Below are 18,410 nucleotides of genomic sequence, written 5' to 3' on the forward strand. Positions count from 1 at the left end.
AGAAACACGGCAAACTGCAGGCCACGGTCTGCCGCGGGTGTCACAAATCCTTCGTGAGAATGACAAGCTAGAAATATGAGAGGCTCCTGCTATTGTGTGATAAAGTATGTATATTCCCCACTCTTGCTGGGTGGAAAAGTCACATCGTCTAAGTCAGCAGGGTGACTGATCACTGTGTCCAAGAGTTGAGAGGAAAACTGATCTCCTGTGTCCCAGCATCTCTGTAGTAGTGTCATAAGAAGAGCAATGTGTAGCAGACTAACCTGGCAAGGCTGGAGATTTTTTAACTTTTAAAATTACCCTGTACCAAAACTGACAGTAGGCTTTTTCACCCCAGGATTTTAAAAACACTGCTATGCTCCTTGTAACAACTGTTAATATGCTTTATGCAAATGACACAGTAATGTCAATTCACATGGAGGTTATTTGTCATTACAAATAGTTCATTATGAAGCAAAAAACCAGAAATTTCATAATCTAACTGACAATGTTTTTTAGGAAGTCTCTATTAGCTTTATAAGCTATGGAAGCAAACAAGGGTAACCACAACACACCACTCAGTACAATTGAGTTTCTAAACTGTCATAGAAACATAAGTGAGACTAAGACTAGAGTCCAAAGAAACAAAGAAAAAAAGTTCTTTAATATTCTGTCATCTAACTGTTCTTAAGTCACTAGAGAAGGCAAAAATCTGCATCTTTCTTAATTTTTATTCTAATGTATTGCTTGATACCTTCTGAATCTGGTTTTCTTTAGATCACCTTCACCATACAAAGTTCAGCTCCACATATTTTTAGTTTCTTAAGATTTACTGTTGTAATTTTAATAAGAATAAGCATTATATAAAACTAATTAAATGAAAGACTTTAAGGACATGTATGAATCTTACCAGTAAGTTAAAGGGCAGAGTAACGGAAATCTAGGGTCACCAGGACCTATGGGCAGCCACAGAGGTGAACAGAACAGTGTCTAGAGAGAGAGAGAAAAGGCAGCTCCCGGCAGGCAGCAAGGTGAGAGTCCAGGTGGGCAGAGAAAAGTCAAAGCATGTGTCATCATCAGAGGCAGCAGGGGAGAAGAGAGGAAGACCAACACAAGAAACTTGAAGAGCACTGAAGGTGGAGCAGACAGAGAAGCAGAGCAGAGACACTGACTATGTGCTCTGTGGGTTACCTCAGCCTTAGCTTCCTAACCGAATAAAGAATGAGGCAGCAATTGAGACAAGTTTCTGAAATCCAATATACTTTAATAGTTTCTGAAACCCAATGTACTTTAATCATCTTACCAGAGCTTGATAGAAATTAATAAGAATGCTAAAAGTGCTACTCAGGCACAGAGGACTAGGAAAACAGAGGCATTAATTCTATATTTACTGAGTCACTTAATGTTATTGTCTATAACACTTAGAACTTTCTCTCATCTGGCTTTGGAGCTCGATGCTGCAGAAGGCAAAGACAACATTAAATATTTTTGTATATCATGGCCTGTAAATCTCAAACATTACCTATTTTCTCAGATCACCGCTTCTATTCTGGTTTTACACGCCTCTTCTCAGAGATCCTAACTTCCATCCGAGAACCCTCTGCCCCAACTCCGACCTTGTATATTTCTAACCTTACTGATTATTAGTTCTAGATAATTAATCAAAATGTTAGAACTATGTGAGTACCATATTTCTCAGAAGGATCATGCTAAAAAGTGATTTAGTTCTACTGAAGTAGCCCAAATTAAAGATTTCTATAAGAAGATATTCTGGCAATGACAGTTTTGTTATTTATACGTTACTTCAATTCAAAATCAATTTCAGTTTTCATTTCTTTTTTTATTGAAGTACAGTTGATTTACAATATTGTATTAGTTGCTGGTGTACAGCATAGTGATTCAGTTATGCATATTCTTTTTCATATTCTTTCTCATTATAGGTTATTACAAGATATCGAATCCCTGTGCTATACAGTAGGACCTGTTGTCAATTTTATATATACTATAGTTTGTATCTGCTAAAGCCAAACTCCTCTAATTTATCCCTTTCCACTCCTTTTCCCCTTTGGTAACTATAAGCTTGTTTTCTATGTCTGTGAATCTGTTTCTCTTTTGTAAATAAGTTCATTTGTATCATTTTATAGATTCCATATAAGTGATATGATATTTGTCTTTCTCTCCTTGACTTCACTTAGAAGGATCATCTCTAGGTCCACCCATGTTACTGCGGTTTTTGTTTCTTAATTGCATAGTATAAGCGCTTATTTTTATTTTGTTTCTAAAAGCATGCTCTTCTCTTAAACTAGGGATCAGCAAACAATGGTTCATAGGTCAGATCTGGCCCATCACTGTTTTCATATGGCCCGTGAGTTATGAATGGTTTTACCTTTTCAAATGGTTTGGGGACAAAAAAGAATATCTGTGACATGTGAAAGTTATATAAATTCAAATTACAATGTCCATAAATAAGGCTTTCCTAGAAGACATCTATGTTCATCATTTCAGCATCGTATATAACTTTTTGTGCTACAAAGGCTGAGTTGAGTAGTTACAACAGAGACTGTATGACCATAAATTAGAACAAAATCTAAACTATTTACTGTCTGGCCTTTTATAGAAAATATGCACCAACTCAGCTCTTAAAACTATTTCAGGAATTTATGGAGTTTGTTATAAGTATACTCTGAGTTTTCTGGTTAGTTATTTATATACTTTTTCCTGGGAAATGTTAAAACCTGGGTAGTAAAATCATAAATGTTTGTCTGTTGTCTTTGATCTATGAAGGCCAGGCAGCACTAGTTAATACATTTCTCTGCCATTGACCTCATCTCCTAATTATGTGATGATTGTTATTATTGCTACCATGAAGGTATTAGCTATCAGTTACTAGTATTATCAAACATTTCAGATACATCATTAGTTTGTACCCAAATACTTCTGTGAAGTAAGTGCTAATATTCCCATTTGAGAGAAGGCTTAGAAAGGTTTAATGACTTGACCAAGGTCAACAGCAAGTAAATAAGGGGCTGAACCAAGACTGAAAGTAGGTGTGATTCTAAAGCCCATGGTCCTATGCGCCACACTGCACTGCCTTCCTAATCATGGACTCCTTCCTCCTCACCCTTGTCTAAACACACACCACACTGTCCTCTTCCATAAATCTACTGACTTCCAGCCACTGCTAAAAGCGTATCAAGTACTTGCTTCAGTAGCACATACACTAAAATTGGAGCCACACAGAGAAGATTAGCATGGCCCCCTAACAAGGATGACGTGCAAACTCTGGGAACATTCCACTTTTTCTGCTTATCTTGGCAAAAAACATTGGAATGGTAAGCCAGAAATTAATGAAATTGATTACTCCAAGGAGTGGGAGAAATGAGTAATGGGGACAGAGAAGGAGTGACATCTCTGTATATATCTTTTATTATAGTTTTGACTTTTGAAACTATTATGTATTCAGAAAATAAAATTAAATCAACATGAGAGGTAAAACTCAAAGTCAATTCAAAGAGAAATAACTGGATTCAATAGTTATTTTAAATGAGAAATTATGGGGTGGAGGGAGGAGGGGCAAGTGAGAACCTACCCCAAGTACCTCCTGAAGAGAATGCTTGGATTGTATACATGCATTTAAAGACAAAAAAAAAAAAAAATGCATACAAATCTTGAACTCTTAATAGATTTATTTCTCCAACTATAGATACAGCAATTCTGAAACTATTTTATGTATATTGTGAAACTAAGAAAATGATTAAATATTCCAATCATTCTGAAAGTTAATACTTTAGTAGAAAATCCAAGGAAGAACCCTGTGGGGCAGGATTAGAATTGGAGGCATAATTATGAATTCATAATTTCTAAAATACATGTTTTCTATTAAGTGAAGCAAGTCGGACAGAGAAAGACAAATATCATATGATACCACTTATATGTGGAATCTTTTAAAAAATGATACAAATTTTATTTACAAACCAAAAGTAGACTGTCAGACACAGAAAAAAAACAATGGTTACCAAAGGAGAAAAGGTGGGGGAGGGATAAATTAGGAGTTTGCAATTAACAAATATGCATTACTGTGTATAAAACAGATAAACAACAAAGACCTACTATATAGCACAGGGAACTATATTCAATTTCTTGCATTAACATACAATGAAAAAGAATCTGGAAAAGATATATATGTAGGTATGTGTGTATATAACTGAATCGCTTTGTTGTACACCTGAAACTAACATTGTAAATCAACTACACTTCCTTAAAAAAACAATTTTTTTTTATTTTAAAAATAAAATACGTGTTTTCTAACACTTTCAGTGGTAACTGAAAGGACCTAGAAGCAGTGACACTCTGGTAGCAATGAATGTGTGCAACTAGCATTCAGATATCGATTTTGAAATACATATCCTCACTGAAAAAAACCAGAGCTCCTCGAAGAAATGGCTGATTCCAAGCCTGGGAACAAAAAGATGAAAGATGAACTTAGAACATGCCAGAAAGGAAGGAATTGCTCAATAAAATAATGGGAGTCAGGTCAAAGAAATACAGGAGCCAGTTGAGAGGGACTCCTGCCCGCCGAATCTCAGGAAATCTGAGCATCAGAACAAATGATGGTAATGGGCCCGTTGAATAAGAAATCATGTGTCCATGTTGATAATAGACAATATATAGGCAGAGTGCTCTATTACAATGGAATGCCTTTAAAAAATACATGGGAAATGATGGAATTAGAAATATCACCATTTTGCAACCATTATAGTAAAAACTGAGTCACAGGCAAGTCTCCTCAATAGATGCTAAATTTGTGGGGTGCAAGTAAGAGAACAGGATATTTACATAATCTCAAAGTATCTCCCCACAAATTACTAATTACAAAGGAAAATATACTAACGTTGCAGTGAGTTAAGACTGGCAGACACTACCTTACCCAAGTGACCAAAATTAACGTCATGAATAATGAGACAAACCAAGATAACACACTTTCTGAGATAAGAAGCACATAACATCGCTTACCTAGTTTTCTTACCAAAAATGTACAACCTGAAAAAAAAAAATGTATAGCCTGTTTCTCAACAGGAAGAGACATCAAAAAAGCCAAAAATGAGGGATATCCTCTAAAAGACTGAGGAACTATTCCAGAAAAAAGACAACTAAAAAGACTTGATAACTAAATAATAATCCTGGACTGGACTTATATCAGGAAAAATTATAAGGACAACTCATAAAACTGTCACATGGACATTAGATTAGTTTGAAAATATTCTGTCACTGTTAGGTTTCCTGAGTTTCATAGCTGTACTGTGGGTGTACTTCAGAGAATATCGTTGTTCTTAAGAACTACATTCTGAAGTATTAAGGGATAAAGAGACATAATATATGCAATCGCCTTTTCCAATGGCTCAGGGGAAATTACACGTATGTATATGTCAGTAAGAGAATAAAGCCAATGTAGCAAATGGCAAAAACTGGATTTTTTTGAGTAAGGAGTACTATGTGAGTTCTTTGTGTTATTACAATCTGTCAATAAGTTTGAAATTTATTCCCCTCTCAATTTTTAAAAAAAAATCACATCAACCATGTACACAGTATGATAAGTCATTCCTCTTCAAAGTTGAACTCTTATCAGAGGTTTGGCTTAGGCTCCTCTTCCTCTTTGCCACCATGTTCTCTGTCTCCACAGGGCCAGTGACTCGTACTCTGAAGCAGGCACATGTTTGACGGGGCATAAAAAAATAGAATCACAAGCTCTGAACATCAGAGGCTAAGATCTCAAAAATCCATGCGTGTTTGCAAAACTTCCAAGCCCTTCCCTGCTGACATTAGAAAGGCATTGCTACACGGGCCTCATGTCCTGAGCTTCCCCTGGATAATCCCACATGACTCTCTCAACTGGCAGATTTTCCATTTGGTCACCCACTCAACCTTCAGCACAGTCATATCTTTTGCAGAGCTAAAAATAGCCATTCTATCAAGTGGGAAGTTAAAGCACTACTTACAGTTAAGAAGATAACTACCCTAAGGCTATTTTTTTAAATGATGACAATGCATCAGCAAATCAAGGATTTGGACAAAATAAAGCATGAAATGTGCTCTGTTGCATGAAGTTTATTGCTAATTCTTCGCTCAGTGGGTAGGATTGCCAGCTCTGGAGTCAGACCTCTTGGATTCAAATCCTGAATTTGTCCAGCTGCCTAACATTGGGCAAGCTGCTTAACGTTCCTAATGCTGTTTCTACATCTGTAAAGTAAAGGTTGATAATAGTTCCCACCCAGAGATGAACCTCCCAGACATGCTGAACAAAAGCCAGAAACTGCAGAGGTCGTAATAAATTAACTCCATTGATACGAAATTCGAGAACAGGCAAAACCATAGTGATAAAGGTCAAAATAGTGGTTACCCTTGTGGGGGAGAGGTATTGACTGAGAAGGGGCACAAAGGAGCATTCTGGATGGTGGAAATGAAATTTCCCTTGACCTGGGTGGCATTTACACAGATCTGTAAATATTCCAGCCGTACATTAAAGATCTGTTACACCTCAACAAAAAAGTAAATAAGAAAAAAGCATGGTACCAACTAGAATTGTTGTGAGCATTAAACGAGGAAGTGTATATGCAAAGGGCATAGTACATGATCAGCATTCAATAAGTCAATGTATTGCAACTATTTATTACAGTAATAGAATTGATATTTGAGATGAACCTTTTTACCACTCCTCAGTTCTTAAAGTTTTTCATACCATTTCAAACTTCCTTCTCTTGTCTTTGCAGCTCAATATTGCTCTTTGTATTCAGATAAAAGAATTACAGTTGGCCCTTGAACAATGCAGCAGTTAGGAGTGCTGACCCTCCACATAGTGGAAAATCCTTCTTAAAAAAATTCCACCCTGAATGTAGTTTGGTGCAGCCATTATGGAAAACAGTATGGAGATTCCTCAAAAAACTAAAAACAGACCTACCATATGATCCAGCAATCCCAGTTCTGGGTATATACCTGGAGGGAACTCTTAATTCAAAAACATACATGCACCCCAATGTTCATAGCAGCACTATTTACAATAGCCAAGACATGGAAGCAACCTAAATGTCCATCGACAGATGACTGGATAAAGAAGTTGTGGTATATTTATACAATGGAATACTACTCAGCCATAAAAAAGAATAAAATAATGCCATTTGCAGGACCTAGAGATTGTCGTTCTAAGCGAAGTAAGCCAGAAAGAGAAAGAAATATACCATATGATATCACTCATATGTGGAATGTAAAAAAAAAAAAAAAAAGGACACTATGAACTTATCTACAAAACAGAACATACTCGCAGACATAGTAAACAATCTTATGGTAACCGGGGAAAGGGGGTGGGAAGGGATAAATTTGAGAGTTTGAGATTTACAAATGTTAGCCACTATATACAAAAATAGGTTTCTAAAAAGTTTCTTCTGTATAGCACAGGGAACTATGTTCAACATCTTACAGTAACCTTTAATGGAAAAGAATATGAAAACAAATATATGTATATATATGCATGACTGGGACATTATGCTGTACACCAGAAACTGACACATTGTAAATGACTATACTTCAATTTTTAAAAATTGTTTTAAATTTAATACTAATTAAGATCCCATAATAAAAAGGCAATGTCCTTAAAAATGAAAAAAAAATCCCACCCTATAATCGGTTCCCCATACCTACAGTTCCACATCCACAGATTCAACCAACCATGGATTATGTCATACTGTAGCATTTACTATTGAAAAAGATCCACATGAAAGTGGACCCACACAGTTCAAACCCATGTTGTTCAAGGATCAACCATATATAGTTTAGAAATTTTTGAAGAGCACATTTTTTTTAAAAGAAGTAAATAAGGTGGCCAAAATTATGTGTACTTGGAAATAACACTAAATCAATGGAAATCAGCATGGAAGTCACCAGACACTGATGAACTACAGACCTAAAAAAGCCCATGAGGATGAGTAGGCACCAGGGCCAGGCTTTCCTTTTCAATAAATGCTAAATTCTAGAGGAAGTTTAAACTGAAGGGAAAAAATTCAAGGAAAGGGTAAACAAAAGAATAATGTCTTTGAAACTTTTTTAAAACTGGAACATTATCAATCCATCCATCCCTGCTGAGTTAGCTCTCTGAAGATCATTTCAAACTTTCTTTGACCTGCTAGATTTTCTTAAATGTTACCCTCAGTTAAGTCACATAGTTATTTTTCAGGACTTACCTTTATAAAAGCGTAGCCGGCACCATTATCTGTAATGGTGACACCAAGTGAATCTTCAGACTTAAACACATTCACTTCTTTTTTGATCCCTTTCACATGGGCAAATATGAAATCTTCAAGGCCTATTTGTGCTCCTAAGAGTTTTTCCATGTCAACTTTAGGTGTGTTTAAAGTGCAATATAAGATCTACAAAGAGAAAGAAATATTTTAGGTGAGTTTCCATCAGGAAAACACTCTGATCATCAGTTTATCTAATAGAAACTTGACCAAGTGAAACAGTCTTCAATTGACCATGTAAGAGGGCACAGCACCAGCCTTAGGTAATACGAATGAAGTGTTTGCAACAGGCCAGGCTCTGTGCTGAGCAATGTACATCCATTGTCATAGTCAATGTTCACAATAACTTTATAAATACACTTTCTGCATATTACCGATAAGGAAATTGAGACTTAGTGATAGTAACCTGCCTAAGGTCACTAAGACAGTACTTGTCAAAGCCAAGATTCAAGTTCAGGTCTCACCAACTTTAAAGTGGTCTACACTCCTATGTTACCTGCCATTTACAGTGCTGACTTCAAAGGTTGTATTCCCAGAGGTAAAGTCATGATGTGTACACCACAGTGAAAATACAGGCAGACTATTTCTGAAAACTCTTAAGTTTTTTAAATGAGGAAAATGCATTTTTGTGCTTGAGAAAAATAATTTATTAATGAGAGGGTAAAACAAAAATGTCTAAAACATGTCTAAAATGGACCTAGTTCAGTCCCTTAGTTCTGAGCAAGGAGGAACTGAGGTCTGGAGAGGTTAATGTAACTTGGTCAGATTCACATGACAGTAGAAGCAGAATGAGAAACCGGAATGGTGGAAGGTTGTGTGGAGTTTTTAAAGGGACTGCTTACATTTACCAAGTCTATGGTCCTTCAAAAACATGATTCATTTTACTAAGACCTGCAATCCTACTCTTAGGTTTGCCCACCATCATTTGGGCAATTTGTGGGGCCCAAGTACACAACGGAAAAAGAGAAGGATCGTTAAGAACATGCCATTGGTTTAAAGATTAAGTCCAAAAAATATTTATTGAGTACCTTTTACATACCAAATAAAAGACATTTAATACAGCTGTTTTATACCAGAAAGCTAAATGAACACTTTTAACTTTTGTTACCAATCAACGTTTGCCACAGAGATGGTGAGCCCTTCCTCCATGCCTGAGCTTGGCTTCAGCCCTCACTTCCAACCCTCTCGCTGCATCCCTGAATGTCAGGCCATTCCCGGTTCCCCTGGAACCCTGAGCCTTAACACATCCATGAGCCTCAGGAAGCTCAGAAACTGTGCGGTCACTGTTTGTTATGTGACTTTTTAAGCCCTATTAAAATATGTCTGAATTGGGACAGCTCCCCGTGTTCTACAGTTAGAGGTCCAGCAGGGTCGGCAAAGCCCCAACCAGATCCCAGAGTCGCATGAAAGGAGCAAGTGATGAGGACCAGGAAGGGGACACAGAATCCATGCCCTTTCCTTTTTCATCCAGGTCTGTGGTGAGCTGTGCTAACTGGTGGGCCTTTAATTTAACCCTTTGTGTTCCGTGGAGGGTGGAATACATTTAGCTTTATAGTTGTTAAGTTTTAGCAAATATTCTCTGGTGTTAAAATGTTATTATTCCCAGAGGGGTTGGTGGGGGAGGTTGTCATTTAAGCCAAGAATGGTTCCTATTTCTTATTCCACTTGTGAAGTCAGTGGTATAATTAGTCCACTTACAAAAATCATTACTAGTGATTGCTTAGGGGAGAGGGAGGATGCATAGAAAACAGCTTTCCAGTCTTTTTTTTTCTCAAAATGATGGAAAGTATTTTCCCCTTGCTCTTTTTTTTTTCAGTGAATCTGTTACTGGTGTTCATAGTAGATCTCAACCACCACTAATATAAAAGCAACTTAACCAAGTAGACAGGAAATAAAACATTAAAACATAATGATGATGAAACAGGGTAGGGGGAAAAAACCCAAAAAGGAAATCCCACACAAAGTAAACTTCTAGTTACTAAGCTGCTTCCTTTCTTTCAATTTTTTCACATGCTCCCCTGCAGAACAAATATGAGATTTCCTGTAGGTATAACCTTTCCCATTGTGCTTCCTCCCTGCAGAATAACATTTTAGCCCAGGCAACCGAAAGTTGGCAGGGAAGGCATTGGGTGTTTTTTTCCTGGAAGGAGTGGAGCCAGCTCTCTTCCCCACGGAATGGAGCTCCACAGAGGTTGTGTTGAAAACCAGCAGAAATGTAACAGTCACTGGGAGGAGAGTAAGAGCCCTCTGTAGCAGCAGGTAACTGAACCTCCAAGACTTCAGATCAGCTCCTCAGGGGAGAATAAAAACCTATACTACTCAGCCATAAAAACCGACAACATAACGCCATTTGCAGCAACATGGATGCTCCTGGAGAATGTCATTCTAAGTGAAGTAAGCCAGAAAGAGAAAGAAAAATACCATATGAGATCGCTCATATGTGGAATCTAAAAAACAAAAACAAAAACAAACAAACAAACAAAAACAAAGCATAAATAAAGGACAGCAATAGACTCACAGACAGAGAATACAGACTTATGGTTACCAGGGGGGTGGAGGGTGGGAAGGGATAGACTGGGATTTCAAAACTGTAGAATAGATAAACAAGATTATACTGTATAGCACAGGGAAATATATACAAGCTCTTACGGTAGCTCACAGAGAAAAAAAATGTGACAATGAATATATATATGTTCATGTATAACTGAAAAATTGTGCTCTACACTGGAATTTGATACAACATTGTAAAATGATTATAAATCAATAAAAAATGTTTAAAAAAAATAAGGTGCAGTATATCCTCCAACATACAACTGACTGAAACATTGTAGTAGCTAAAGAAAATAAAATACTGTCAAAAAAAAAAAAACCTATCACCCAAATGATCTCAGTGCACAGCTATCATTGTAAGTATGCGAAAGAAAGGTCTAGACACCCCAATACTCACAGACACTGCATGTTGGAATGAAAAATTAGAAAGTGAAACACCACGTTCTAAATGCTGCAAGATCATGTTCATTCATCTACTCACAATTATCTACTGGACACAGGCTTTTTGCCAGGCTCCGTGCTGCGCACTGGGTGTACAAAGATGAGTATGACCAGTGCTATACACAAGGAACTCCCAGGGTGGTAGATGCTCCACTGAGGTCCAGTGGGGCAACAGGAGCCAACTGTAATGTATTAAAAGCCATAAATATTTAAACCCAAAAGGAACTTCAAATACATATCGTGAACTTGCCTACCTCCATTCATAAGTTTCCTTCAATTCAAAGTCTAAGAAGTCTGTCTGCCCACCCCGCACCCCACCCCTGCGCTCTTGTCTGTTAAGGCTCTGCTCAAATGCGACTGCCCAGGGGGACTCACTCTTTCCACTTCACTCACGTAGCTTAAATGTAGCACCTCACTCGAGTGTCTGAGTCATCTTGCCTTGAAGCCCAATTGATATAACACATATTTGTCACCCTCACTCTTGAGACAGATGAGCTCTTAGTCATCTTTCTCCTACAATGTCTAACTCAGTGCCCTGCTCAGTTAAAAACTGAATGGCATTTACAGTGCACATTCACTTACCTCATTTATTAAAATCTATCTGTGAACGAGGCTTTATTTGCCTCATTTTGTGGATGGGAAAAGTATGACTTTATTCAATTAGCACAGCTAATAAATGCTTAATGTTAAAAGAAAGAAAAAACAAAACAAGAAGAGAAAAGAAACACTGAAGTGGTTATATAATCAATGTTCCTCTAAGAAATACTTGCTTCCAGAGGTGTACTAGTGAAAGATAAACTAGATAAGGGGGGAGGCTATACTCAGCAGTAGAGCACATGCTTAGCATACACGAGGGCCTGGGTTCAATCCCCAGTGCCTCCTCTTAAAAAAATAAATAAATAAACCTAATTACCTACCTCCCCCCAAAAAAAACTTTAAAAAATATATACTAGATAAAATGCAGTACAATATAGTACTTAAGATCGTTTTTTATACTCTCTGGTGAACAAGCTAAATCAAAAGGAGATAAACTCAAGGCACCTGACGGGAAGGGACCCACCCATGAGATACCCCTTTCTGATGTTTTTCATTGTGAAATGAAATCCTTAACAGCTTCTGGGGTATCTACATTTGCTGCCTTGCCACCACCATTACCAATTTTCATAAGACAGATGGAGTACTCATAACTATTCCACTTCCTAAAGCAGTACTACCCAACAGAAATGCAACACAAGCCACATCACTTTAAATTTTCTACTAATCACATTAACAAAAGATACAGCTGAAATTAATCTAGCTTATTCATATAACTCCATACATCTGACATATTTCGACATATGATCAATTATTTTAAAAAAATGACTGAGACTTTACTTTTTTTATTAAGTTTTTACGATCTGGTATATATTTACCCTCACATCTTATCTCACTTCAGACTAGTCACTTAAGTTGTCAGTATCTGTGTTTGGCTAGCAGCTACCATATTGGGCAGCTCTGTTCTAGAATACCGTGTCTTCATCAATTTTATACGTTGGATTTTTCCCATGTCCATATATCTACACATGTCATTTCCTTGGCCAAAAATGCCAAGGCTTAAACTCAACTTCTAAACCCAATCTCTAGCTGTCAAAAATCATCCCCATCCAAAAAAGTCTAGCTAAACCATTACGTTTCCTATTACCACCCTAAGCTAATGTTATTTCTTCATTTTCTATATACCTATTAACTTTCATACATCTCTTGCAGATCTTGCCATGTGCTGCCTTGTAACTTTTAGTAGGTAGGGATTTATCTTATTTTGTGTCTTGTCACCAAGCTTTATTTATAGGAGTGATGGCTTAATGAAAGGGGAAAGCTGCTGCCCTTCAGGGCCAGATGGAGGGCCTTGAGTTGTTACTGTGGTGGACATCACTACCGACAGTATCCATGCCCCTTCCCTCTGAAGTTTTCTTTGGAAACGTCTCCTTCCCATATACTAGGTTGGGCAGGAGTGACTCCATTCTCAGTTCCATCAGGAATGAATCATGATTAGGTTTAAATCAGCTAGTGACTAATTCATAATCCAATAGAGGCCAGTGAGATCTAAGAAAGAATCTGTTGGGGTTTCTGGGGAAATCTTCTTTTCCACAGGCGCTCCTAGAAAGTGTCTCTCTCCCCTTCTGATGTGAAATCTAACTACTGCAGCCATCACTTCAGCATTGGAAGGCTGACCCTGGGGACAAAGCTGACACCTGGAGAAAGGCAGAGCCTCTGGTTCCGGTCTCACCTAAAGATAGTCAGTCACGGACACTGGACGTTGTCCACCCTTTTCCCCTCCTAACAGAATCTTCAGGTAACAGGTATCTGTACCTCCTATCTGTTTTGGAGGAAAATGATCCACCTCCTCTGTTACCGGCATAAGACTTAAACTAGTTGAAGTGGTGATTCAGGAGTAAGCATGTGGCCCAATCTTGGCCAACAAGCTATGGGAGGAAGATGTCCAAGTAGCTTCAGGGAAATATTTTTTTTTTTATTCCTAAGAAACAAACACAGTAAAAGACAATCCCTTTCTTCCCCGAATGTTGTCTTATCTGTTTATGGTCTAGCAACTTCCACCACCATCTTACTACCGACTGAGGAAGAGATCAGTGCCAAGAAAGGCGAAGCAAAGAGTGAACGTAGGTCCTTGACGTTGGTGATTCGGTCCGGAGCCCCCTCTGCCTCTTTTATGTAAAATACATCATCTTGTTTTAGACAGTTGAAGTAATATTGTGCTACTTGCAGCTGAAAACCTGCCAGCTGAAACACAGTCTTATCCCAGAATATTTAGTTACATAAGCCAGTAAGTTCACCCACCCATTCTGGGTTGGATTTTCTGTTGCTTTTACCTAAAAGATTCCTAACTGGTAAAATCATTATCCTTTGAATCTTCATAAGTCTTCACAGTTTAAAAGTTTTCTACCTACTATCACATTTTATCCTTAAAAAAAAAAAAGAAAAGAAAAGAAAAGAAAACTAAGGTGTGTGGTGAATTGTGTTTCCTTTAATACATTGAGGTCTTATGCATCCCCATCCTAATGTCACATCTCATCCTCTCTTACCAAAATTTCAGGCACAAAATAGTGCCTCCCCCTTACTTCCAATTCAGCAAAATAAATAGGTATCTAATGAGGAGCTACGTCATCCTTGTAATGGTTGTTAAAAAGAAAAATAAAAGGAAAGGAAAGAGACTGAAACAATGGATTAAGAGGTAAGAGACTCAGATTGAGTGCCAATTCTGTACTCTCAGCTGAGCTTAGTCATTTGACCTCCCTGGTCTTCATGTCCATCACGGCATTAGTAAAGCTTGTTCTACATAACACAGCTGTTACAAAAGCTCAGTAAGAGACTAAACAAAAAAGTGCTTTTTAAACTGAAAAAACTCTAAACATTATTATCAGTATTATTCTTGGAATACAGGTGCTTCTTGAATATTGACAGCTTCCCAAATTGCACTACTTTTCCTGAAAATTAGATTTTGCTCCTTTTTAATGTCATAACCAGGATGAATTTCATTTTCCCCCCAAAATTACATTATCCTTCAACTTTCGTTGTTGAGGATAACTCATGGAGAGTGTTCTTACCATGCATTTATATTTCAATTGCCATTTTTCCGTTCTTATCACATGGTTATGATTATCCACACTTGAAACTCAATATGGCTAGGATGATAAGAGTCTGAACCACTGTATAGAGCCACTAATATAAATTAATATTGTTTTTACTCTGATGGCACCATTATATATTCCACAAGTGTTCTTTATGAATAGGGTTAAAAAAATCATTTATCATTAGTGCTACAAAGATATTCTGGCCTACAAGCAGGTTACAAATCTCTCCAAAAACACATCAAATTCATTTTTAAAACTCCAGGAAGTCCATTTCCAACTTTTTGTTTAATGCTTTCCTTAAACAGGAACTGAGTTGGCCCAAGATTCCACATGTTCCAAAGACCTCTGGAAGAAATTACGGGTTTGTGTGGCTGGTATTACATTATTTGCGAATGTGATTTTAAATATAAGCAACTGGAACAGTTACCTTCAGTGGCTATCTGAAAAAAATCAGTATTACTACTAAATATTTTAATGCAACTACTTTCCTACATCTCAGTCTACCAAGAACCTTATTAACTCCTTATGTTCTTCTAAAATAAGCATTATCGAAATACCAGTCAATGTCATTATAGAAAATAAAGAGAAAGTGCATAATAATAAACCTAATAATTTACTAACCATACTTTCATCAAGAGTTAATACCACATATTTATACACAAAAAAACCACTTGGCTTATGTTTCCTTTGTTAATGACTAAAGCTGTATCTAAGCTGGCATTATTTAAGTCTCAGAGACTTTTTCTCAAAAAGAGAAAAAAAGATTTTATTTTCATCTAGTTAATTGTCCTTAAAATAGCAGAAATTAAGAATAATCTGAAGCGAAGAGTAATTGTTGAGGGGAAAAGATTACCCACTTACCATTACCCTGAGAGCTTGAACAGAACAAAGTCACTCTGGCTTAAAGAAGAAACTCTGGCCTAGCCAGAGTGACGCAATTGTATTACTCAAAATTCTTCTCAAAAGCTAAGTTCTTATCCTACATGATTCCCCGAAATATCTGGTAGCTGTGTTGTACCAGGAACTTCTAGAACTCAAACAATTCTTCAATGACATTCATAGACTTGGACACCTGCTCAGCCCTCTTAGCTCACACAGTTTGGAGACTGGCTCCTGCTTCTAGTAAAGTACTATAAATATGTAGGAACTGGAGAGAGGAAGGTCTGGAAGAATGAAAAAAAAATTAAAATTAAGATCTCAGAAACATGAATTGCTCACTTATGTGTACTGGGTACTTTCCCATACTACCTCATTTAATCCTACAAAATTTCTATGTGAGGTGTATTACTATATCCATTTTTCATAGATTAGAAAATAAAGATTTAGAGAGACAAATAGTTTGTGGTTAAGTAGTATTTGGTGCAATTGTAACTCCAACCCTGGTTGTCCAACTCCAAGCTCTTCTCCCTACCATGCTGCCTCTCTGACACATAGAGACATCCAAGTTACTGATCACTTCCTAGGGCACTAGCTCAGCTAACCCAGGTAAGTCAGGTCACGAGGGCAGGCATCACTCTGCCCTGCGCAGAGGAGAAAACCAGCGCAGACCCCTTAGGTAATTTGTCTAAGGTCACACGACAGACATGACGGTGAATGACAAAGTCAGAACTGGAATTCAGATTTTTGTGTTTTTTCTAACCCATGACACAGTAGCTATGATGTAAATATAAATTCAGCTTTAAATTTAAAACTCCTAGAAGGTAGGGACTACAAAATGTTTGCTCTATATGGAGCCAAATACTCTGTTTTTTTAATAAACTATCCACTTCCTAAAGGAGTTTAGACAGTTTATGAAAAGAAGCTATTTGAAATTGGATCTCAAAAACAAACACATTTGATGATTAATAAATATCAAAATATTAACCTATTGTTTAATTTTATTCACTGTAAGTAATTTTTAAATGATTTCTTCCAGTTAATTTTAAAACTAATTAGTTACATTCATTTCTTTGAATTATAAACACTGATATATATGATCTCATGCCTATTATTTACCCAGTATAATACATATAATAAATTTCTAAGATTTGTTTTTAAAATATACATTATTTTATAAATACAGTGCCTTTGCTTTCACCTTGTCAATGGCTACAGTCATCTAGAAAAAAGTTTCACAGTTGGGAAAAGACAAAATTGGCAACAAGACAGATATTTAGAAACCTGATACTTTCTGCTCTATTTAGACCTTCATGAGGATATTGTACAAAGCCCTGCCTCGAACTATGTAGAACTTTCTATAAATGATTCACTTCTAAATTAGCTGTACTGGGTCAACAGTGGCAAGTCTTAAATAAAAGGTGAATCATCCTTTGTCCTGTTACTTCTCTGGTACAACTACTTATTTTTTCCAGTGTTTTCAATGGGCAAAATAATGTGACAAAAATAATTTTACTCCCCCCTAAAAGAAAATCAAATCAGTTTTTAATCTACCAGATGACTTCCCAGAGTAGCCAAAAGAATATCTTCTTCTGTTAATGAAATCTAATCAAAGCAACTACGTATCAAAGAAAGTCAAAATCTCAAAGCAATTCTTGAAATATACGAAAAGGTTAAAAGAATAGAGATGGGTTTTGGTTTTAGTCTTGCCTTTGTGGACGTTACACAGACAACAAACCCATGAGTAGATAAATCAAACGTGTATAGGTGTGTGTATATATATATATATATATATATATATATATATCCATCCTATTCCACAATATTCTTCCAGCCCGAGGAGCTATCTAAGCTTTAGCATAGTCTAATAATGCTGCAAGGTTACATACCAGTTTTAAAAACATCATAAATCACTGCTAGTCCCCTTGTCAGATGCTGTCTCAAATTTTCCAGGTTTCTAAACCACTTATCTTCTTAAAAGCTTCCTCTTGTTTGACATTTAAGATGGAAGAGAACCTCAAAGGGGAAGGAGAAACTGTAACAGGGAGACATTTTACATCCGAGAACACAGTAGAGTGGTTTGTGAAACATAACATTATAAATTAATTATGAGCAAAAAGATCTATGATTAAACTTTCCACTTTACCAAATAAATATACAAATATAATTTATAAGAAAATGGCCATCAGATCCCAAATGGGTCCTTAAAATTTTTTAATTTGTTGGTCAGAATGCTTATGTAGCACTGTGTTTGTATTAACCACAAAGCAGACTTAAAGCCCTTATGATGAAATGTCTGTAAAGTACGTGATATTAAAAACCTCCCAAATGAATTATGGAAAATTGGAAAGCAAGCATGGAGAGCTTCTCAAGGGTCAAAATGGAGTGACACAGGAGGGTGGTCTATTCCTTACCAATCCCAAAAACAGAAATTCTGACAGAAAGAGGTGAACACTTAAGGAAGAAAACAGGCCATGCAAGAAACTATAAACATCTTGAGAGAGTGAAAGATTGCAGTTAATTTTTATTCTAAATCAGGACACCTGAAAAAACGTTAGAACAATGACCACAGAGTGACAGGGCAAGAGGTGACAAAGGAAAACGTACTACAGGGTTCCTTAGGTGACGGGTGACAAAGGGTTGGAGC

The 18,410-nt window shown here is 36.8% G+C and overlaps 1 protein-coding gene and 1 non-coding gene across 3 annotated transcripts in view; one reads left to right on the top strand and one right to left on the bottom strand.

The window, feature by feature from the left end:
• GIPC2 (GIPC PDZ domain containing family member 2) overlaps nucleotides 1-18,410 on the bottom strand; it is a 75,594-nt gene that overhangs the window by 38,004 nt on the left and 19,180 nt on the right. The window contains exons 1-2 of one of the 2 annotated variants that reach the window (XM_045522941.1): nucleotides 11,513-11,561; nucleotides 8,211-8,396 (exon numbers count right to left, since the gene is read on the bottom strand). In XM_045522941.1, coding sequence (XP_045378897.1) covers nucleotides 8,211-8,396; nucleotides 11,513-11,518 — 192 coding nt within the window. In that variant the 5' untranslated portion in view covers nucleotides 11,519-11,561. Of the gene's footprint in view, nucleotides 1-8,210; nucleotides 8,397-11,512; nucleotides 11,562-18,410 lie in introns of those variants that run through there. The other variant, XM_010963357.3, reaches the window with a different exon arrangement.
• LOC123619285 (U6 spliceosomal RNA) lies at nucleotides 3,176-3,282 on the top strand. The gene has a single exon (XR_006727846.1). It is a non-coding gene; the product is annotated as a U6 spliceosomal RNA (small nuclear RNA).

The sequence above is a fragment of the Camelus bactrianus genome, chromosome 13, assembly GCF_048773025.1.
Source record: "Camelus bactrianus isolate YW-2024 breed Bactrian camel chromosome 13, ASM4877302v1, whole genome shotgun sequence".
Taxonomy (NCBI): domain Eukaryota; kingdom Metazoa; phylum Chordata; class Mammalia; order Artiodactyla; family Camelidae; genus Camelus; species Camelus bactrianus.